Source organism: Medicago sativa, chromosome 3 (genome assembly GCF_051527215.1).
Source record: "Medicago sativa cultivar Bolivia chromosome 3, Bolivia_mono, whole genome shotgun sequence".
Classification (NCBI taxonomy): Eukaryota; Viridiplantae; Streptophyta; class Magnoliopsida; order Fabales; family Fabaceae; genus Medicago; species Medicago sativa.
This window is the reverse complement of record NC_140751.1, coordinates 67,792,447-67,816,638: the sequence shown is the minus strand read 5'-3', so window position 1 is coordinate 67,816,638 and position 24,192 is coordinate 67,792,447. Positions and strand designations below refer to the sequence as shown.

Here is a 24,192-nt window from a genome sequence, read left to right as displayed (position 1 = left end):
AGTTTTGGATGTACTGACGGAACACATCCAAGAGTTAGCACCGAGATGTATGCTTTTTACAGATGATGTAGTCTTGCTTGGTGAGTCGAGGGAGGAGTTAAACGGGAGGCTAGAGACTTGGAGGCAAGCCTTAGAAGCGTACGGTTTCCGCCTGAGTAGAAACAAGACGGAATATATGGAATGTAACTTCAGTAAAAGGAGAAGTGGGTCTACCTTAGAGGTGAAAGTTGGAGATCATATCATACCCCAAGTTACACGGTTTAGATATCTTGGGTCCATAGTACAAAATGACGGAGGAATAGAAGCTGATGTACATCATCGTATTCAAGCTGGGTGGTTGAAATGGAGAAGAGCCTCAGGTGTTTTGTGCGATAAGAAAGTACCACTTAAGCTGAAAGGAAAGTTCTATCGGACAGCAGTCAGACCGGCAATGTTGTATGGTACGGAGTGTTGGGCGGTTAAGAGCCAACACGAGAGTAAAGTAAGCGTAGCGGAGATGAGGATGTTGCGTTGGATGAGTGGTAAGACTAGACATGATAGGATTAGGAATGACATCATTAGAGAGAGAGTGGGGGTAGCACCTATAGTAGAAAAGTTGGTAGAAAATAGGCTTAGATGGTTTGGACATGTAGAGAGAAGACCCGTAGACGCCGTGGTAAGAAGAGTAGATCAAATGGAGGAGAGTCAGGTTAAAAGAGGTAGAGGAAGACCTAAGAAAACTATTAGAGAAACCATTAGAAAAGATTTAGAGGTCAATGAGTTGGATCCAAATATGGTCTTTGATAGAACATTATGGCGGCATTTGATCCATGTAGCCGACCCCACTTAGTGGGATAAGGCGTTGTTGTTGTTGTTGTTTATGTTATAATTATTATTTTTATTTCTTTATTTCTTGTTGCAAAGAACGTTGTTGAAGGTAAGTCATTTTTTGTCCTTCTTCAATTTTCTTAGATACTTCCTACATAATATTTTATCTCATTCAAGTAACATTCTCATTTATTCGGTGAGAACTATGTTACCCTCTCTTGTTTAGGGGGTAATTTACCCTCTCATGATATCAACCAATCAAAATGTAATATGCATTGACAACATTAAATGTCAAATAAATGAATCAATTTTTTCTAAAAATAAAAAAGTTCATCTTAATCATAAGGTAACTTTTAATACTTTTAATTTTTATTTAGAGTAAATTACATTCCCCTCCCCTCTTATGTTAAAATATACACTTCCCTCCCTTTAAAAATAAAATCTACACTCCTCTCCCTCTAAGATGCTTGAATTACAAGCCTCTCCCTTAATAATTAAATATGTACTATACTTTAATCTATTTTAACATAAATAAATATTTTTATGATATATACTAATTTTGAACCACCATTTAAGAAAAATAAATTCATTTCTTTATAATTTAAATATCAATGGTAATTAAACTTAAATATTTTGCTATTAAGTTTATAATTTATAGTATAAAACTAATTTTTATATAACCATATTTTATTGTATTTAGTAATTATTGTAATTTTATTTTTTGGTTGTTTCATATTTTATAATAGGGTTTAAAATTATATGTTAATGTAATTGTGAATAAAAAATAGCGAAAAATATGTATTCAAATTTTGATTATGTTAAAATAGACCCGTGGTACTTTTTTTTTTAAGTGTGTTAGATTATTTTATTTTATTTTTGCTAGATTATTGAGGAAGTAAAGTGTAGATTTTAACATAAGAAGAGAGAAGAATGTAATTCAAGATTCTCTTAAGGGAGGGGAATGAAATATTTTCTAATATGTTTTGAATAAGGGGGGAGGGGAGTGTATATTTTAACATAATAGGGGAGGGGAGTGTAATTCAAGAATCTTTGAGGGGAGAAGAGTGTAATTTACTCTTTTATTTAATTATATTAAGGTGTTCAATCTTAATTAATTTACACTACAAGACTTATAACAAATAAAATTTTTACATCAAATTTCTTTCATCTGGATGTCCTTAAATTCATCACTTACATTAATAAAATTTCTTCCATTCCACAGCCCCGAATGTGAGAACAAAAACATCTCCTTCATTCAAATTTCTTCTTTATTCTTCCCTATTGATCAATTCTTGTTTCTTTTTCGTTTTCTTCCCATTTTGATTGTTCAATTTTGTCGTTCCAAACTGCTGCAGTTTCAAAGTGAGAATTGTCGTTGTTTCTAGAACCGCGTCAGGTATCGTGACTTTTTATTTTATTTAAGTAGCCAACCTAATAAAATCTGCTAACACGCATAGACCTGACCCACTATCAGCCAAAGCCTTTAAGTCCAAACAAAAGAACAAAAGCCTCGTGACATAACCATTTCAGCAGCAACCGAAAAAAATGCTAGCAAACTCCCAAAACATCACAGCAGCAACACCTGCTAACAATCCTTAAAGTATAACGGATGACTTACTCAATTGTTATAATTAACTACCTCACAACCAAGAAAAATCAAATCAAAAAGAAAAATCAACTCACCATATCTGACGTGGTTCTGGAAATAACAGTAATTCTCACGATATTTGGAATCAAACGAACGACGACGATTCTCACGAAAATTGAAAAATGCGGCAGTTTAGAACGACAAAATTGAACAATCAAAATGGGAAGAAGAAATTTTATGAATGTAATGGATAAATTTAAGGACATTCAGATGAAAGAAATTTGATGTGAAATTTTAATTGGTCTAAGCCAGTCTTGTCGTGTAAACTAATTAAGATTGAACAACTAAATATAATTAAGGCAAGATTACATTTGGGGTCCTTTATCTTATTTTTTTTGTAACAATTTGGTCATTTATCTTTATTTTTTTCCTGTTTAGGTCCTTTATCTCTCTTAAAAGCACATATACATCTTTTTCCTCATTTTTTATTAAAAAATACATAATTTTACTTCTAAAAATATATTTTTATTAAAAATGAAAAAAAAAAATCCAGAAATATGATGAAGATGTTCATCATCTTCATCTTCTTCCTTTGAATCTTCATCATCTTCTTTAAATAAAAAAAAATCCACTAAAATATATCTCCAAATATCATGAATTAATGTTATATTCACCTCAAATCTTCTTTTAAACACAAAAATCAAAACCTTAATTTCACAAATGTTGCAAGGCAGATGGTGGAGGCTTAGTCACTGGCGGAAGGGTTAGGCTTTACAAAAGTTAAGATTGTTCTGGAAACAACAAAATTGATGTGCAAAGCTGCTCTCAACTTTGGGGTTATTTTTATGCCGGGTTTGAATATTGAGTTAGAAAATAATAATAATATATGGTGTGACAATTTATATAACTAATTTTTTTTTTTGTGATGAAACTAAATGTCTTTTCTATAGGGTTTTGATTTTTGTGTTTAAAAGAAGATATGAGGTGAACATAATATCAATTCATGATATTTGGAGATATATTTATGTAGAATTTTTTCTGATTCAATGAAGATGATGAAGATTCAAAGAAAGAAGATGGAGATGATGAACATCTTCATCATATTTTTTTTTTCATTTTTAATAAAAATATATTTTAAAAAATAAAATTATGGATTTTTTAAATAAAAAAATGAGAAAAAGGATGTATATGTGCTTTTATGAGAGATAAAAGATCTAAACGGAAAAAAATAAAGATAAAGGAGCAAAGTGTTACAAATAAATAAGATAAATGACCTATAATGTAATCTTGTCTATAATTAAATAAAAATTAAAAGTATTAAAAGTTACCTAAAATTGATTTTTTTTTTATAGAAAAAATTTACTCATTTATTTGACATTTAATGTTGTCAATGTATATTACATTTTGATTGGTTGATATCATGAGGGGGTAAATACCCTCTAAATAAGAGAGGGTAATCTAGAAAAAGCCCATTTATTCTCTCTTTTTTTTTTTGTCAAGCTTATTCTCTTTTTTTATTTCTACAGGTCGTATTAAATGTAAAAAAGACTCTGGTTGCCAAAATGAGTTGTGTGAGTTTCCTTTGATACCGGTGTGTTTAAAACCTTATTTTTTATTCCTTTCCTCAAAAGACGGCTTTTGTCATTGTAATTGAGCATTGTGCCCATAAAATTCCTATGAAATTCCATCAGCTGTCATTTAGTTATAGCGTTAGCACCCAATAATATAAAAAATAAATAAAATTCTTTTAATATTTTCATAGACCTTGTAAGTTGTAATCATGGATTTATACTCTAAGATGATCATAATCAAATGAAATAAGTAAAAAAAATAAAATTATTTAAATTGTCTTCTTTTCTCTTAATATTGGAGAAATTCACATGTATTTCAATTCAAGCATATCACATTTTCTTTGCAACCCTACCACCTATCAAATTTTTTTGATGGTTAAGTTCAAAAATAGTTTTTATGTTACTAAGGCTATAATTTTATATTTATATCATAGTATTTTTTGGTTACAATTTATATCATAGTATTGATACACTTACAATTTTTTTCTAATGCTTCAATTTATAATTCTCTTATATTTTACCATTTTTTTAACAACCTCAAATGATTTCTTCTCTTTTGAAAGACATGGAAAACAAGAATATCACTGAAAAATAATGATCAATTACAATAACTATGCAAGTCTTCATTAATTATTATTTTAGTGTGTCTTCTTCAATTTAGCAGATTTATCTATGACTCTATGGACTAAACTTAGTTCTCATTGTTGTACTTGTGGTGAGTACAATCTAGAGAACTATGATTTAATCTCTTTAGGTCATGCCTTGAGAATGATCTCAAGGTGAGTATTTATTTTAGGCTTTATTTTTTCATGACTTAGGTCCTAAGTAACTTAACTCCTAAGTCATGTTTCTTTTCTAGAAGGCGCGTGTTGTAACACTCTAACCCAACTAGTATTTTTTTAAATTCAAATTCAAATAATATTTAAACACACAGGTGTGTCACACATTCTTATCATTCAAAAAGTACTTCAATTTAATTAAAAATAGTGCAGTGGAAATAAGTTTAAAACATTGGTACATTATCTTAACAAACAATTAGCTGGATTCAAATATGAACTAGTGTGTATGCCCGTGTACCACACGGGGAAATATTATTTGAATGAAATTAAGTATAAAATATTGTATTCTTCATATATTAAAATAAATTTCAATAATCATCGCACAAGATGTGCTAATAATAAGAATTTAGAAAATATTAAAATGAAAAACAAATCAAATCTAGAAGACAAATACAGATTTAATTTGATGACTAAAAAGAAAAGATATTGACTTGAAGACTAAAATGAAAAAGCAACATTTTTATTTGTAGATTCTTTAATCATTGCTCTGAGAGCACTGGTTAGCAAAACCCTAAAATAATATATATTCCTTATCTCATGTGTTAATTGTAAAAAACACATTCGACTGAACATTGAAATATTTGTTACAAATTGTTTATCGAGTTTCTTCCTTATTTTGTCTTGTGATAAGTTACTGTGATGAGAAGGTAAAATATTAAAAAGGAATAGGTCCAGAACCAAAAACTAATACTACATTTTAACTCTTTGCAGACTTAAGCTTGCTTAAAAGTAACTTTAATTCCATTAAAAAAAAAAAAAACAGCAAGTCAATGATGCCTTGAGACCTGTTTGACTCAGATGAGTCTTTAGAGATCAAGACATCTCAATTTTATCTTATTAAAAAAGAGCAAGTTCAATGCATCATGGTTTATGTCTAAATGATTTTTCTTCTCAAAAGTATGTTGATTAGTTTTTGAAAGTCGCTTACTTAATTCCATTTTTCTTCTCAATACATTGGAACAATTCAACATTAATTCGGGTGCTGCATGGTCGCTTGCTTAATTTTCAGGTTCTAAGAGCATTTGAAGGGACAATTCTCATTATGTTCCAAAATAACAATTGTTTAAGTTTCTTGCATTATTAGGAGAAACTTGTTCATGGGATTCATCCAAAATGAAAATCCTAAAACCCCATGCAAAATGAAAATCATATGAAGAGGGCCTATAACAACGGTTCACTCTGTCCCAAATAAAAATTTGCTTACATGAAGATTAATGACATGAGAAAAGTAAGTAACTATAACTCTATAAGGAAATAAACATCCAAAAAGACAAATAAAATAGAAAATAAACATCTACTCAATTGACTCATTTCTAAATCCTACTGAGTCCCAATTGCTCGTGTTTTTAATAAGTTTTTTCAGAATCTCTTTACAACTAGTGATCGTATAAGAATTGAAGAAGCAGTGAGTGTGGTCCGTAATAGACTATCTGATAACATGAGAGGTATTTTGGAAAAAGAGTTCACAGAGGATGAGGTTGGACTAGCTACAAAAAGTCTAAAATCACAAGCTGCCCCCGGTCCGGATGGCATGCCTGCCTTTTTCTACCAACAATTTTGGAGTATCGTTGGAAGAGATGTTACTAATTTTGCTCTGAATGTCCTCAATGGTGATGTGGATCCGGGTAGTGTAAATCATACTCATATTTGCCTCATTCCAAAGAGTAAAAAGCCAAAAGTGGCGTGGAATTTTCGGCCTATTTCATTATGTAATGTGATTTATAAAATAATATCTCAAACTATTGCAAATAGGCTGAAACTGATCCTACCAGACATTATTGGAAAATTTCAGAGTGCTTTTGTTAATGGTAGACTGATTACTGATAATGCTCTCTTAGCTTTTAAAGCTCTCCATTGCATGAGGAAAAAAAAGAAAGGAAAGAAAGGTCTTGTGGGTATCAAGCTAGAAATGGCAAAAGCATATGATCGTATTGAGTGGAAATTTCTCGTTGTTGTGTTGAACTCTATAGGCTTCTCACAAAAATGGTAAAATCTTATTTTTAGATGCATTTCATCAATGTCGTTTGTAGTGATCCTAAATGATAATCCTTGTCCAAGCTTTTCCCCTAATCGAGGACTCCATCAAGGGGATCCATTATCTCCTTACCTGTTTATGCTTTGCGCAAAGGTGTTTTCAGGTCTACTCATTAAAGCTCAAGAAGAGAAAGCCTTACATGGTATAGCGAGAGGATCACCAAATATTAGTCATCATTTCTTTGTTGATGACAGTCTCATATTCTATAGGGACTCTTTACAGGATGCGCATGTGGTGAATAAAATCCTAGACTTATATCAATCAGCGTTAGGTCAACTAATTAATTTGGACAAATCAGAAATTTCATTTAGCCGAAATGTACCTAAAGAGAAGAAAATTATGTTCCAAGGTTGGATGCAAATTAAGGTTGTGGAATGTCAATCAAAATTCCTGGTTCTACCGGCCTTCGTAGGGAGATCTAAACAACAGGTATTTAATTTTGTCCAAGATAGAGTTTGGAAGAAGTTGAAGAGTTTGCAACTGCCGAGCAAACTTCCTTGCATGAAAAGGCAATACTTTCCAAGAACGGTTTTCCTCAATGTAACTCTTGGATATAATCCAAGTTACACTTGGAGTGTTCTTCAAGCTCGAATAGAGGTTATTGATCATGTTGGTCTTTGAAGAGTTGGTGACGGTAAAAGTATTAAAATTTAGGGTGATAATTGGTTACCATATCCGCAAGGTCGTAGAATTCTGTCCCCTCAACCCCCAAATTATGTTTTGTCAAATGTGGTAGACGTAATACATCCACATCAGAAAGAATGGAATGCTCAATTGATTAATGCTACCTTCCTTGCTTTTGAGGCTCAACAAATCCTTCAAACCCCTTTTTCCCTAAATAATCCGCGAGATAGCTTCATATAGGGAGAGAATAAAGAAGGTGAATTTCCTGTTAAGTCTGCTTACAAATTCCAAAAATGAAGAAATTAGGTGCTCAACTCCAATCAATATGTCGTACCTCAAGAGAGTAATGAATGGAGTATACTATGGAAGCTCAAAATAATTCCGCGTCATATGAAACTTATGTGGCGTATTCTACATAAGAGGTTGTCAGTAAGAGAGTCTCTATTTAATGAGGACCTCTCACATGCATCATAAAGTACCTCACCTTCTTGTTGCTTGAAGCTGGAGATTTCCTTCTTCCGCACCAAGTATTTTGCAGGAAGGAAATACATGTCCAAGAACTCCCTCTTGAGCTGATCCCAATTCTCAATAATACCACATGGTAATGTGTCCAGCCAATCTTTTGTCCATCCGTTCAGAGAGTAACCAAACAATCTGAGACGCTTGTCTAATTCCGACACCCCAGTTGGGTTGATAGTGCTGCTGGCATCTAGAAAGTGTGTCAAGTGAGCATTGAAATCTTCCGACTCCGTATCTGAAAATTTGTTAGATTTCAAATTCAGTATAACATTGTTCTTGATGTCAAACACCGCCGGTTTTGCTGGTTGGATAGAGTCAACTAGAATAATATTATTTTTGGTATTTTTAATTTTTTTTGTATTTTTGAATTTTTTTGAAAATAGAAAAATAAAATGCGGAAAAATAAATGACTGAAATTTAAATGACATAAAAATAAAGATAATTAATAAGTAATTTAAATTGCTTAGTAGAAAATAGCAACAATCCCCCCACAACGACGCCAAAAACCTGATGTGTGGATTAGACAAGTGTACCCAATCGTTTACCAAGTAATAAAGTGATATGTAGATTATCATATCCACAGGGATTGTCGTTTTGTCCAAACAATTTAATTTTAGTTGACAAATAAATAAAAGAGTTAAAGAGTTAGAGATTTGCAATTTTTATCTGTTTGCAACAGAGAAAGTTACATGTTTTGGTTGCATAAAAGTAAACAACGGTTTTGATTCTTCAAATCCCCCTATTTATTATGTTGAATATTAAATAATAGTCATGTCGCGTTTATCTATTTTAGGTAGACTATGTTGGAACAAAATGTGTTTAACAATAAACCTTAAAGAGTTTTGATGATAACAAGGTATTAAAAATTGTAAATTGGATTAGCTAATATTTGTTCAAGTGTACAGGACCATAAGTATAAAGTTACATCATCATTGGTTCTGAATGAGCAAATAAAGAGCTATGGAAACAACAAAAATTTGAAGCTTGGACGCTCCTGAAGGCAACTTGCTCCTGAAGAAAAAGCGCTCCTGAAGTCAAGCTGCTCCTGAAGAAATAGTGCTCCTGAAGTAAGCTGCTCCTGAAGAATAGTGCTCCTGAAGACAAGAGGTCCAGAAGTCACATCATCAGAAGCTGCATCATCAGAAGCTGCAGAAGTCATCTCATCAGAAGCTGCATCATCAGAAGCTGCATCATCAGAAGCTGCCTCATCAGAAGTCATTTCACCAGAAGCTGAATATCAACTGGATTTGCAAAGAATCAAGAATTGAAGAATTATCAATGCAAAAGCTGTCTATTGGATTCGAAAACACAAACAAAGGATTAGTGGAGTTTGCAACGGTCATTTCAAAGGTGTTTGAAGGCGTGTGTTTGCAATTTGGACGAAAGCGTTGACATTGTACTTTGTACGAATTGTACAACCACGTTCTCCACTACTCTGTTTTGTGTCTGCACTTCAAGACAAGAAAACAGCTCCAGAATACGGTCTCGCCTGCATAGATGTTCCTTTGGATAAGGAATGGATTTCAAATTTGTTCTTCATAGGACAACAACCAAATCAGGCAAAAGATCATTGGTGAAAGATCAAGCTTCAACAACGACTCTTTGGTGCGCTGGCAATTTCACAACGTCTCTTTCACACCTCTATATAAAGGAGTGAAGACCTAGAGATTTGGTAATGCAAGAACGCTAAACGAAAGACTCACAAGTACCAAACCTCTGCTGAAATTGTTCTGCATTCACTTAGAATTTCTGTGTCTCAAAGTCATATCTTAGAAATTCTTAAGTTCATTGAGTCTGTATCTGATTTGTATTGTGAGCACCTCTGATTGTATATCAAGTGTTCAACCTTAAACAATTTTCTGTGTAATTTTGTTTAGTTAGGAAGTCTCTTGCAGTTGTGCTTGAGCAGGAAGTCTCTTGATTGTGTTCTTGAGCAAAGGAAGTCTCTAGCTTGTGTGCTTGAGCAAAGGAAGTCTCTTGCTTGTGTGCTTGAGCATTTGTAATCAGATATTACTCATAGTGAAATCTCCTTGGAAGTGCAAGGGGGACTGGACTACTTCCGGATTGTGGAAGGAACCAGTATAATTGCTTTGTGTCGTTCTTCTTCTCTCTCTCTGTTTTATTCCGCTGCATTTAGATTCTGATCATCACTTCAGAAGCTGTCTCACTTAGCTTCTGATCAGTGTATTCAGTTGTTTAGAGAAACGAAGAATTTTTCAAAACACAATTCAACCCCCCTTCTTGTGTTTTTTTCTCACCTTCAGACTATACAAGTAATGAGGTCGTTGGGACGTTACTAACCTAGCTGGTCGTAAATATGCACCTGCTGATCAAACGGTGATCCTTACGTGTGGGATCTATACTATCTCAGTTGACTAGGTCTATCCTTCCTAAGTCTGGTAGCACCTGCCGATGACACGGTGATCCTTACGTGTGGGGTCTTACCGTCTCAAAGTTAATTGAAAGCATAGAATTTATATTGGCTTTCCAAGATTTTCCAAGGCAATGAAGGTAGAAGGTTCTTGTAGATCTACCCATATATGAATCTTAAGATGCTCATAGCACTCTCTCTCTCTCTCTCTCTCTCTCTCTCTCTCTCTCTCTCTCTCTCTCTCTCTCTTAGTAGTTCTTCAAATGGGTAGCCTTATCTGCGTCTAACTTACCAAGGATTTAAGAGAATAGTTATATTAGGCTAAGGCTTATTTCCTTCAAGCAGACACTTGTTTCCTTAATTATCACTAGTTACTTCCTAGGTTCAACAGATTTTACTCAATATTAGTAACGTCACCTCCTAAGTACTTACTACTAGGGTCAACTCGCTTTCGGTATCTTTCTATAGCTATAACTAATTACTTTCTAGATAGATAGATATTAATATCAAGATATAAATATCAAGATATAAGCATTAGAATAGTGATATCAATATTAGGCCATGTCACAACCTAAGTATCTAATCTAGTGTTGCGCTACTACAAACATAAACTAAATTCCTAATAAAACTAAATAGAAAATAAAAAGTGCATTAAATTAAATAAATACCCAGTAAAAATAAATATAGGTTCATCTTAGAACTCTAACCTAAAAAGATTTAGTTACACATGGTAACTAAAAACAAATTACTAAAGATAAAAACATACCCTAGAAAATTAAGGAGAAGATAGAAACTCCTTTGAAGCTCTAAAAATGCCTTACTCTTGAACTGCTCCAGTTCTGAACGAGAAATTCTGAATGAGGAAGGCTAGTATTTATAGTGAGAGTTTATAAATGTGTTTGAGCTAAAAACACGGGTTTTACCCACAAAAAAGCAGGAAAAGACGCTTGCGTCCCGAGTTTTTAGGTGCTCGGGGCACTTACATCATGCTCTAGCGCATGAGTGTGCACCCAAAGCCATGCTCTAGGCGCATGGCGATTTTTTGCCATGCTCTAGGCGCATGGTGCAGCTTTTTGGACCTAGTTTCTCTGATTTTTCGTTGTTTTAGGTCTTCGTCTTCAAATAACTTACCCCAAAACTTTGGAACATAATTCCTCTCATTGTAAAGTATCTTGAATCTTCATTCTTGTTCTTCCCAAAGACCTCATAAGTCTTCAGATGTTCTTGATTTGCCGATTTGTATGATTTCTTTATGAATTACTTCAAAAAACTCCTAAAACTGTTATGTTTAGGAAAAACTCAAATTACAAACTCAAATTTAGAAAACATTACAAAAGTTCCGAAATCATAAGCAATTGTTCTAATACTCCTCATTTTTGCAACTAAAACCTATTGAAAATGACTAAAAAAACATGATAAGAATAACGTAAGATGACATAGCATCAACTCTCTTATGTCATAGAAAGTAACAATGTCGACGTTGTCGTCGACTTTCCGAACGGGGGACTCATTTCACTACTAGAAATCTTGCGTTTTGCCACGGAATAATGTCAGGAGCATCAGCTCCTGGCAAATTTGCCAGAAGTAATGACAGGGAAACCCCTGAGAAATTGCAATTTCAAACCACACCATAAGTCAGGAGCAAACCCCTCGCAAATTGCAGTAACCCCTGGCAATTTCGAATTTTTTTAGTATATGTGAATTTTTGAATTAATGGCTGATGTTATTTTTTGTGATAATAATTATGTATATTTTCGAATTAATGCTTGTACTTGTTTTTGTTGTAATGCATGTTGAATATATGTTTGTTTTTGTCAAGATCTATTGAATATATATAATTTTTTTTTGGATCTATTATATATATTTTGTCTAGATCTGTTATATTAGGGTTTTTTTTTAATAATAACATTAGGTTTCACTAAATTGTATATACTATTTTTTTTAATTTAAAACTGATTTTTTTAAGTTTAATTAGATATAAATGTTATTTATTCAAATTTTAATTTTAATGGTGTAATAATTTTTTTCAAATATTAAAACTGTTTAGTTATATCTGATAATATAAACACACATGTGTCTCAAACTGTTGATATTTTTGAATGTTTGCAGGTGAATTGGGAACTAAGTGAGCAGATTTTGATATTTTGATTTTTTACACAAATACAAAACGTTTTTAAAAAAAAAAAATCGTCTGCATTTTGTGTACTATTACTTTAATTTGCATTGTTAACTACTTTTCCTAAACCAATTAAATTAAAAAAACATTTTAAAAACGTTTATTTTAAATATTTTAATAATTTAATTTAATTAATTTTCGAAAAAAATAAATTAAATTGTTTTTTAAAATTATTTTCAATTATTAAATTTTAATATTTTGATTTTTTTTTAAAAAAAAAAAAACGTTTTTTTAAAAAATTTCGTACACAATTTGTCGGGGGTTAACCCCTCGCAATGTTCCTGGCATGTGATGCTGACACAGTCTGCAAAAGCCTGCATTGACCAGAATGTGTTATAAAAGCCTGCAATCATGCAAATACAATTTGCCAGGGGTTGTGCCAGGGCCTATGCCAGGAGTGCATTTTGCCAGGAGCTAAACCCCTGGCAGGACAATTTGCGATGAGCAGATTTGCTGGTGATTCTGCTCCTGGCAAAACCCCTGAAAAACGTCCAATTGCCAAAGCTTTTAGCATTTTACTAGGGCTCCTGTCCCTGGCAAAATGCAACATTTCTTGTAGTGTTGTGTGCTTTTATTGAAAGAAAAAAAAGTGTGTTTTATTATGAAAAGACTTTTCGCAGTACAATGAACTTGAAGTTCAAGGTTTAGAAAAATGACTAGTGAACAAATAAATATTAAATGGTAAAATTAAAGTGTATGAAAAGTAAAAGACTTGAAAGTAAATATGTAAAGAACTTAAAGTCCAGAAATGTAAATTTGCAAAAAATTTAAAGTGCAGACAAAGTAAATGTACAGCAAAAGCAAATGACTTGAAAATAAAAAAAATGGCATATTCTAAAAACCTAGAGGTTGTTTACTAATTTTCTTTCCTTCTTAAACCCTTGACTATCCTTAGTACACGGATTTGTTTGTGGGTCAGGTTAGGGTAAAGACCGATATGATAATGACTTGAAGGATTTTGTGAGTCAAAATGATTAGGAAATTACACTGCTTCCCTTCATTTGATCGTATTTGCGTTTGATGATCAGGATAGGGAGACAGGATATGATACATTAATCATATCCTGCTTAAATCTCATGTTTGATGCATCAAAGGGATAGGATAAAATAAACCATTTTCCTATCATATCCTGATTTTCCTTTGTAATTTATATCCTGAGTGTAGGCTGGGTTATAAATTATCCTGATGGGATTAGAAGATCATTTCTTATTTATTATCCTGTCATTTTTAAAATATTGTCATTTTTAAAATAATGATAGCATGTATTTTCTATTAATAACATGTCATTTTTATAATATTTTTATAACATGCCATTTTTAATTAATTATGAGAGCAACTTTTTCATTTAATTATAATGATATCATGTTTGTTATCATGTCCGCATCAAACACATTATAGGATTAATGTTTATCATGTCCTTATCATATCATATCTCTATCCAACTTTATATCATATCATGCCTCTATCCTATCCTGAATTAGGCACTAGTTGATATTCTATATTTTAGAATATTACAATATTTTATCCAATGCTTTTTTTGTAGGATATAGAAATTTGGTTTGCTACGCCATGTCTTTCCATCAATTCAAACATACAACATTTTCAATTATAAACTTTGCATGCTATCTTGATTTATTATTTGTCAATTTGAAACCTAACATATATATTAGCTAAAGATTTGCTATAATCTAAAACTCGTGAAATTTAACAATATTATACCTCTTTCAAGAGTTCCGCTTTTCTTATATGTGAAGGTTTGAAAATAAAAGATCTTGGTAAAATAAGAATTAATTCATGTGATTGGTAAGTTACTCATGTGGCTTATTTACATGGGCGGACCTAGACATTGATATTTTGGTGTGGCAAAATTATAAAGGAAAAAAATTATAAAGGAAACTATTTAGTGTAAATTTGATTTATAATACGATATACATTAATGCGAAAATGAAACAAAAAAAAACATTAGCTTAATTGCACTTATCCCCCTATTTTTTGTCAATTGTCTGATTTTGTACCCCCATGTTTTTAATTGAGCGATTTTGCACCCTATGCTTTTCCCCCTTTTTGGTTTGAAGGGCCCCCATGTGTTTTAGTGATGATGTGTCTGATTTTCATGAAGTGTCTTCATTTAATGTTTGTTATGTGTGTAAATGTAATTTTTTAAAAACAAAAAATTGATTTTGGAAATTAAGAGAAAGGGAAAAAAAAAATTAACAGCTTTACCATGCAAGGTTGTCAAAATCGGGACTTTACTTCAGGTCAAAAGGAAATAGCAAAATCGGGACTCAAAAAATCGCAATCAAAATCGAAGGATTTTACTCAAGGACTTTTGTAGAATCGATATAGAAAATTGTAAAATTGCAATCAAAATCGTTGGATTTTACCCAAAAAAAAAAAATAATACTAAATATATGTTATAAATGGTATATAGTCATAAATGACTTAGTTTATAAGAAATCGTAAAACGCTATCAAAATCGATGAATTTTGCCTATTTTAGAATTCTACTATGGATTTACGTCGTTGAAGGTGAAGAAAGTCGCAAAATCCTGAATGTTAGGATTTAAGTCGGGATTTTGACAACAATACCACCATGGACGTAACCGATAATCGAATAGAACAAAGGACGTTGCAGAGAATATAAGAGACTATGCTTATGATGCAAAGGACAGGACCAAGGAAGTTGCAGAGAGTGCTGGGGAGAAAGCTAGAGATTATGCTTAAGATGCAAAGGAAAGAACCAAGGAAGGAGTGAGTGACATAGCTGATAAGACAAAGGAATGAGCTGGGAAAACAGCGGAGAAGACGGGGAGGTTGTTGGGTCGGCAACCAGTGGCGGAGCCACGTTGTACTCAGGGGATGCACCTGCATCCCCTCAACTCTTGCAATCTATACCAATTTTTTAATGTTTTGTTATTTTGAACCTCCTCAAAATTAACTCTTGCACCTTATTATTGACTATTGCACCAACTCTGTTTCTTCTCTCAAATTAAAGCTACATACATACTATAAAGCCTGACTCAACATAGATTTTATATGATTTTATATTATGGTAGCATATTACAAGGATGGAATACTTAAAAGATTTACTTAAAATGGCTTTATAAGGAATGGAACCCATTGCGGCGTGGCATATAATCACAAACTTGGTAGCTAAGCCAAAATCATGGAAATTAATATATAAATTGTAGATTATTTAGTTTTTTTTTTTTGTTTCAGTTCTAAAGGATCAAAATTGATTTTTATTTTGTCTTCATAATTGATTTTACTAGAAGTTAGGAATTGCAGTTTTTGATTCTATAATCGATTTTCACACATAAATTTATAGTTCAACTTACTTTAACATGAAATTGTCTAAACATAAATTATTTATGTGAGAATCACTTTTAACCAAAATTAATTCTATGGATTCAATTCTAGCTATCAATTACATTTATATATATATATATATATATATATATATATATATATATATATATATACTATTGGAAAGATGGACACCAGTGTGTTCGTTATATAGATATAAATAAGATTAAAATTAGTTATATAGATATAAATAAGAATAAAATTAGTTTTTTTTTACCGTGCTCATTTTCTATTGAATTGTACAAAATAGAAGATATCGTTCATATTTTAGCAGGGTTGGTTCCTACAATATTTTAAATAATAATATAAAAAAGATAAAATAGTTTAAATGAACGGTAAAAACGAAAGTTTTTTTTTTACATATAGGTATAAGATAATTATAATTATTTATTAAAATTCAAAAGTTCGAACCCCCTAACCTAGGGTCCTGGCAACGCCACTGTCGGCAACTGAGGCTCTAAAGAGTGCAGGGGAAATGGTGAAGCAGATGGCCCAAGGAGTGTGTGAGACGACGAAGGATGCGACACAAAATATCAAGGAGACTATTGTTGGAAAGGATGATGATGATGATGATGATGATGATGATGATGATGATGATCGTGGACTCGTGGTAGTGGTTGTGTTGGTGTGGTAGTAGATGAGCATGTTCATGAATTGAGAAGTAAGGTTTTGGCCAGAGTAAGGGCTATGGTCAGATCAAGGATTTTTGAAAAGAAGGATTAAAGTTTTAATTAATTAGGATAATAATATGATCTGGTGTATGTATGTATGTATATGTTTATCAATGTTGTGAAAGTGCCTCAAAATTGAAGAAATTGGAATTCTGGAAGCAGAAAATCGGTGGCCGATTTTCAGAGCATGGTGACCGATTTTCAACTCTGGTTTTTTGTCTGTTGGTTCTGCAAAAATTGGGGGCCGATTTGGAGCATTCGGCGGCCGATTTTGACAGCAGAAAATAAAATAGAACGTATTTTCAGGCCTAGATTTATTCCAGTTTTATTGAGGATTCTTTTACTATAAATATAGACTTTGTATCAAAGTAAACCTTGAGATAGAGGGGGCAGAAACAAGGGTTTAGAAAGGCAACAACAAAACTAGGGTTTGTATAGAGTTTGTCTCTTTGGAACAAACACTAGGGTTTGAGGGTTGATTCACCTTGGGAAACACTATTAGGATTGAGTCTCTTGGTTACGGGAAGAGATTGGGACTTTGGGTAGAATTAGGCGAGAGACTTATTCTTGTAACCCATTGATATCTCTTTAGTAAGGTTACTCATCATATAGTGAAACGGATGGCTGCTCTCTCCCCCAGACTAGGTCAATTTGGACCGAACTAGGCCAACAAATTCTTTTGTGTTCTCTCTTCTTCTTTTCTCTCGCTGTTTTCTACTTTTGGCTTGTGTTTCTAATTGTTTCATACACTTTGTTTTGGTTGCTTGACTATCCTTTGCTCCACACATCAAGTTTGTTATTGGTATGATTTATCATCGAATTCACAACAATTAACTTTCAAAGTGCAGGTATGTTTTCAGTTTGTTAACATGCGTTGCTTAAACCCCTCAAGAAATTTCTTGTTTTTCCCTTTCTTTTAATTTCCAAAATCAATTTTTTTGTTTTTTAAAAATTACATTTAATGGCAAACATTAAATGAAGACAAAATCGCTCAATTAAAAATATCGAGGTGCTGGGAATTGAACCATTGACACAACTCTGATTAAAGGACAATCTACCGATGGGTCATGCATTAAATGGTGAACATTATCGAAATATATGATATATATTAGTTTTTCGGTCTCATATATTAAAAACAATTATTGGGCAATAATCTGGTGTGACAGCTGCCACACCATACCTTATGGTGGGTCCGTCCCTGCTTATTTACTACGTTTCTTAAAGGAGAAACACAATATATTTATGTAGTTTGGTGGTAAGAGAGGATAAACTTTTTAAGTGTGCTAAGGGGACAAACAAAACCTTTTGTTGTGTTTAAGAGACATTATCTTACCATTTCATAAGCGCTAAAACCTATTCAATGTATGTAAGAAGAGGATGAGCTTTATAAATTATAAAGTGATAAAAACATATTCTATTTCATACATCATAAGATAAAAATATGGTTCAAACTATGAAGTTTGTTTGTGTTATAATTATCTTTATTTCCCTATTTCTTTCTGCAATGCATGTTGAAGGTAATCCATTTTTTGTCCTTCTAGAATTTCCTTAAATACTTCCTACATAATATTTTATCTCATTCAACTAACATTCATTTACTCTTTTCACTACAACACAACAGGTCGTGTTAAATGTAAAGAAGACTATGGTTGCCAAAACAAGTTGTATGACTTTCCTTTGAAACCACACATTACAACGTATCGTGTTAAATGTAAAGAAGACTCTGGTTGTGAAGGCAACTTGTGTGAGGTTCCTTGGTTTGCAAAGTGCCTAAAACCTTATTTTTTATTCTTTTCCACAAAAGAGGGCTTTTGTGCATGTGTATGAGCAAGGTTCCCATAAAATTGATCTGCTGCAAAATTCCATGAGCGGTCATTTTGTTATTGCGTTGGCACCCCGATAATTCGAATTTTTTCTTTTTATATTTTCACAAACCTTGTCATTATGGATTTGGACACCAAGATGATCATAATCAAATAAAATAAAGCAAAAAATAAAATTATTTAAATTGTCCTTTTCTCTCTTAATATTGGAAATAGTGTTAGCAACGAATCGAACCAAATCGAATATATTTCAGAACTCGACTCAACAATTTGCTCGTTAAACTTAGTTCATGGACCAAACGAGATGAACTTGAGCTAAAAATTAAGTTCATTAAATAAATGAGCTGAACTTGAGCTATATCTAGTTTACTAGGTTGGTTCATGAGTTGACTCGATAATATATATATATATATATATATATATATATATATATATATATGGGGTTTGCTAGGATACACCCACTAGTTTTTATTAAGGTGTGTTTTAGCAAAGATATAACTAAAAAGCTGTTAAATACACCTTAAGGTGAATGTTGCTAAAACACACCTTCTAAAAAATAAGTGGGTGTATGTTAGCAACTCCTATAGGCATTTGCTAGGATACACCCACTTATTTTTTAGAAGGTGTGTTTTAGCAAGTTATAACTAAAAAGTAGTTAAATACACCTTAAGGTGTAGCTTGCTAAAACACTCCCACATAAAAACTAGTGGGTGTGTTCTAGCAAATCCCTATATATATATATATATATATATATATATATATATATATATATATATATATATAGACACACACTAGTTTTTGGTGTACTTGGATTTTTGTTTTGGGTTGTTTGCATAGTTATTTAGTTCGCACTTCGTTTCGATACATACATGGTATAGATAGATATACGATATGCAACTCTTGAAAAATTGGATACATGAGAGTATGCATAGTCGATATGTTATTTGGCTCGTGGTATATTTTAATAACAATTTTAAGCAAGTCTTGTCTAATTAAAATTTAATAAATGACACGCCAGCATAAAAAAGAAATATGCCCAACAATTAACATCATAAAATAAGGGTAGTCACATTTACAAAAATAAATTACATTGAAAAAAAAATCACATTAAAAGTTAACAACATATAGAGTTTTCTCTAGTCTAAGCTTTTAGAGAAAATAAAAATGTCCCACATCGGCAGGTTTAGAACAATTGAGAGGAGATTTTTTTTTTTATATAAGAGACTTGTTGCACTTTTCACCATACATGAATAGGAGGTAAGCGGACAACAAACTGCGCCGCTAGACCTTTTTGGATGGCAAAACCAATCCTCGCAAACACAACATTCATGAACCTATGAGATATAACATTGTTATGCATAACCCTTTGGACTCTATGTAGAAGGTCAACAGCCTCTGATGCTAGGAAGTCGAAAGTGTCAAAAGCAAATGGTATAAAACATGTTGATTGTCAGCACACGCTTTCTCATGTTTGGCCACTTTGCTTGACGCAGCTTTTAGGGCTGTTTGTCCTACCGTAAAAGCCCCGACCCCTAAACCCACAAGTGGTGAAACCCCAGTCAAATCCACACATGCATGTTTTCCTCCAACCCATCCGTACACCATAACATCCGCAGGCCTAAGTGTCGATCTTCTATCTAGTGGGTCAGTCAGAAAGTTCACTGGCGCCTCCTTCTTCACTGATACTCCCGCCCGCCTGAATATATCGAAAAGTACATCCCTAACAAAGTCATGCATGTACTTAAAGGCCTGGAAGCTCCTTACAATGAACGGCATGCTCCCCAAAAGTATCTAGACATGCCTTACGACAAACAGGGCACACCTCATCAATAAGAAACAGTGGAATCATAAGACGATATCGAAGGATAGTATGGTACTCCACTGGTGACATATGCTGACCTAACCCATCAATTGGGATAGCTAGAAGAAAATCCAGAGGAGATTAAATCAATTCTCTTTCAAAAAAAAATTCCATTCACGTGTACTTAAATATTTTTCATTTTATTTTGTGAGTGTTTACTAAGGTGGATTCTAGGGTGAGGGATCAATTAAGTCCCTCACCGGTGTATCACTTTATTCCACCGTTAGATTAAATATGTCTATATGATTTCATTACTTATCACCACACTGGATTTTTCTCCCTGTTCTCTCTTCTCTGTGTTCACGTTTCCCTTCATGCACTGCACTGATGAAAACCAACATCATTGATAATAAAATGTTCATCCTGTTTTGACTATCTTTTCTATTAGTTTCTCATGCTATAATCCTCCAAATTCATCCTGCAAAATTTGTTGTTGCTTACTAAAAATTGTCTCTAATCCCGAAGCTTTAAGCTTTAAAATCATATCTTAAACTTGAAATGTACATTCCTAAAATTTGATTCTTCTGTGAAATAAAATGGTAGGACAAAAATTAAAAACAAAAAATATACTAAATTCACAATCTTTGCAATACAAAAGCTCATCCATTGTTAAAGTTACTCGGCAATAAGAGAAAGAGGCACTCGGCAGACATCAATAAATCTTTCAAGCGGTTGAAAGAGAGTAAGGGGGAGAGAAATAACTTGGATTCGGTGTGATAATGACTATCAGTATCACATAGTCTTACTTTAATCTAACGCTCAAATTAAGTGGTCCACCGGTGAGGGTCTTAATTGATTCCTCACCCTAGAATTCACCGTTTACTAAACCGATTTAAAAAAAAAAAAAACGCGCTGACAATTTATTTATTTTTAAGGGAAAAAACGCGCTGAAATTGAATTGTGGGACGTGGGTGGTTCCGAATTTTGTATTGGGAAATAGTGAGACATAATGTTTTCAAGTGCCTGGTCAGTGAATAGACAAGAACCAAGTTTAGATAAGTATAATCCCTGGAATTAATGTCTAGTCCTATTTCTCACTGACCAACTATTCAATTCTCCACCAAATAGTAACAATGAATAAAATCAAACAAACGTTGGAAACCCAACCAAAACAGACATAACTTTACAACGTCTAAAATCCCAACGCCAGTAACCCAATCCAATGAAATGATGTTTTGTTTTTTTCCCTCCCCTTTTTCTGCTTTCTGTTCCACTTCCATCATCTCACATTTTATTTTTTTAGTCAAAAAAAATATAGTACTAATCTTATTTTAATTTATGAGCATTTAAAACAAAAGGAGTGGAAGAATCAAACACAATTCACACACACTAGCAAGCTTAACATTATTAAATGGAGTTAGAGCAAGCAAAGGAAGAGTTGGAGATGCTTGAAACCCTTTACCCTAATCAACATGACTATCTCAAGCATGAACTTAAGTCTTTCATCTCTCATCTTCAAAACTCTTATTCCTATTCTCACCCCCTTCCACAATACAACACCTCCCTCGCTGCTTTCTTAGATACTGAAGGTTTCGTTTCTTCTTCTTCTTTTTCATCTTTTTATTGTTATTATTGTGCTGCTACACATGGTTTTTGAGGTTGTTTTATTCTATTCTTGTAATGCAGAATCCACAAGCTTGGAGCATATAAAGAGTATACAACATTCTTTACCAGAGAGAGAACAAGTATTGGAGAAGGGTAAGAAGGGTGCTGAAAGGTCCGAGCTGGAATCTCCCAAGAGTGTTGTCATCAAGGATTGCCCTAGTAGAAGAAACAATAAGAGAAAAGATAGGGTTGATTTGGTTCTTGAGAGGGCACAAAATTGTATCAAAAAAATTCGACATTTCAAAACATCCTTATTTTCTCCTTCTTGATTTATTGTGTTGTTGTTACATTTAAATGTTTAATTTAATGGATAATAGTAGCATAAAATAGCTTATAATAGTAGATTCTTTTAGTTTTTTCTTATTCTTTCTTGGAAAACGACAAATTAAGCTGTCAATTTTGTCATGTGGATGCTGAAAAGGTTATCAATGGTTCATATCTATGTTCCAGAATTTACTTACTTTATCAAAAAGACAAAATCAAAGGGAGCGTTTTTTTTCTTTTAAATGAAAAGTTATCTTTTCTGTTAGACAAGTAGTATAATGGAAGAACAAGAAGGGTCAGTTTTAGACTTTATTACTACTATTAAACTATGGGTCATAGGGGGTCTTCTTAACGATTGTTCTCGGGACATTCTTTAAACATACTCATTCCATTCTGTAATGGATGACCCATTTGAAAATATGTAATTTTGACCGAACTTACTTTGACCATATTTTTCTACTAATATACAAAGATAAATAATACTCCCTTCGTTCCTTTTTAAGTGTCTCTTTTGGAGAAATTTTTTGTTCCTATTTAACTGTCAATTTCAAAGTTCAATGCATCATTAAATGTTGTTTTACCATTATTATCCTTTGTTATTTATTGCGGAGAGAGAAATATATGAAATGAGATGTTAAATTAATAAGGTTATTATACTAAAAGTATAACTTATTGCATCAAAAGTAGAAACAATTATTGATTGTCTTGGTTTATGTAAAATGTCAAAAAGTGACAATTAAAAAGGAACCTATGTATTATCATATAAGATGAGTGTTTTCAAAATATCAAATTTTCAAGATATTTAAGCTCAAAATTATGCATTGACATGCGCAATAAGCTCAACTATTTCTAGTATTATGGGACGAAGAGAGTATTAAATTAAATAATTATTCTTTTAAAATGTCAAAAGTTTTTAATATCTAATAAAATGATTACACAAACATTTAAAATCCTTAACAAATGCTCAGAAAGCAGTTTTTAACATTTCCCTTAAAATAAACGCTGTTATGTTCCTTTATTTTAGTTGGATCAAGTATACATGCATTATTTTCATGATTGCATTACTTTCTACATTTTTTTATATCCAGTGAGATTGATTCTTTGCATAACCTGGACATGGGTGCATTTAGATAGAAAATGTTTTATAATAGTACCTCAAATAGAATTGGCTTCAATGAAAGGAATATATGGAAGAAGAAAAAAAAAACATGAATTTTGCATTTGGTCAAAATTGATTTTGATGTAAGTAATAATTTTTAACTGTTATTAATTATTTGTCAAAAAAAAAAACTTTGTTATTGAATAGACTTCACCTCTGGTGAGAGCTAGATCTACCAATCTTTTTATTTTTTTATGTTTATTCACCTTATAAGGTGAATTCTAGCCACTAGGCTACCTGACCAAAAAAAAAAAGTTTGTGATGGTATAATTAATTTTAAGAAAGATGCTAAAAGTGGCCTTGTAGCATAACCCTTAATATCTATGTTTGAACTGATCCATCTATATAGTTTGATTTTATTCTTCTCTAATACTCCTTCCGTCTCACAATAATAATTTCTTTAGTATTTTTTTTCTCTCAAAATAACTGTCACTTTACAATACCAATGCAACATTTATTATTTTTTCATCATTATACCCTTATTTATTGAATTTCATCCAACTTAACTATTCCACTAACTACAATTAATAAGGGTATTTTAGTAAATGATATTAATTTTACTGTTGAAGTCAACACAATTAATCATTTCCTAAATAATCGTGCACAAACCTTAAACAACTATAATTTAGAGACGGAGGGAGTATAAAGTAGAGTTGTGTTATTTGAACAACCATTTGATTGACAACTTTTGGGACAACCATAATTTTACAAAGAAAAATAGGTATTGACACAAAAACCAAAGCAATATAGAGAGAAAGTAAAAACATGATGTGAGTATGAGAGAGAAAGTTGTCACAAAATTTTTCAAAAAGTGGTTGTACAAATATCATTTCTCAATAAAGTACTCCCTCCATTTCAAAATGAGTGTCGCTTTAGCCAAAAAAAATTGTTTCAAAATGAGTGTCGCTTTCAGT

The 24,192-nt window shown here is 32.3% G+C and overlaps 1 protein-coding gene, 1 long non-coding RNA gene and 1 pseudogene across 2 annotated transcripts; all 3 read left to right on the top strand.

The window, feature by feature from the left end:
• Window positions 1-15,136: 15,136 nt before the first annotated feature.
• On the top strand, window positions 15,137-16,605 carry LOC146939446 (uncharacterized; annotated as a pseudogene).
• Window positions 16,606-17,945: 1,340 nt separating this feature from the next.
• Window positions 17,946-18,574, top strand: LOC146939445 (uncharacterized). The gene is made up of 2 exons (XR_015033447.1): window positions 17,946-18,083; window positions 18,188-18,574. It is a non-coding gene; the product is annotated as an uncharacterized LOC146939445 (long non-coding RNA).
• Window positions 18,575-21,314: 2,740 nt separating this feature from the next.
• On the top strand, window positions 21,315-22,307 carry LOC146939444 (uncharacterized). The gene is made up of 2 exons (XM_085757930.1): window positions 21,315-21,779; window positions 21,877-22,307. The coding sequence occupies exons 1-2, from the start codon at window positions 21,602-21,604 to the stop codon at window positions 22,122-22,124; spliced, it is 426 nt and encodes a 141-aa protein (XP_085614056.1). The 5' UTR covers window positions 21,315-21,601; the 3' UTR covers window positions 22,125-22,307.
• The last annotated feature ends 1,885 nt before the right edge of the window (window positions 22,308-24,192 follow it).

Coding starts and splice junctions, on each gene's coding strand:
- LOC146939444 (XM_085757930.1), top strand. CDS start 21,602: ATGGAGTTAGAGCAAGCAAAGGAAGAGTTGGAGATGCTTGAAACCCTT. Junction 21,780..21,876: donor TGCTTTCTTAGATACTGAAG/GTTTCGTTTCTT, acceptor CTTGTAATGCAG/AATCCACAAGCTTGGAGCAT.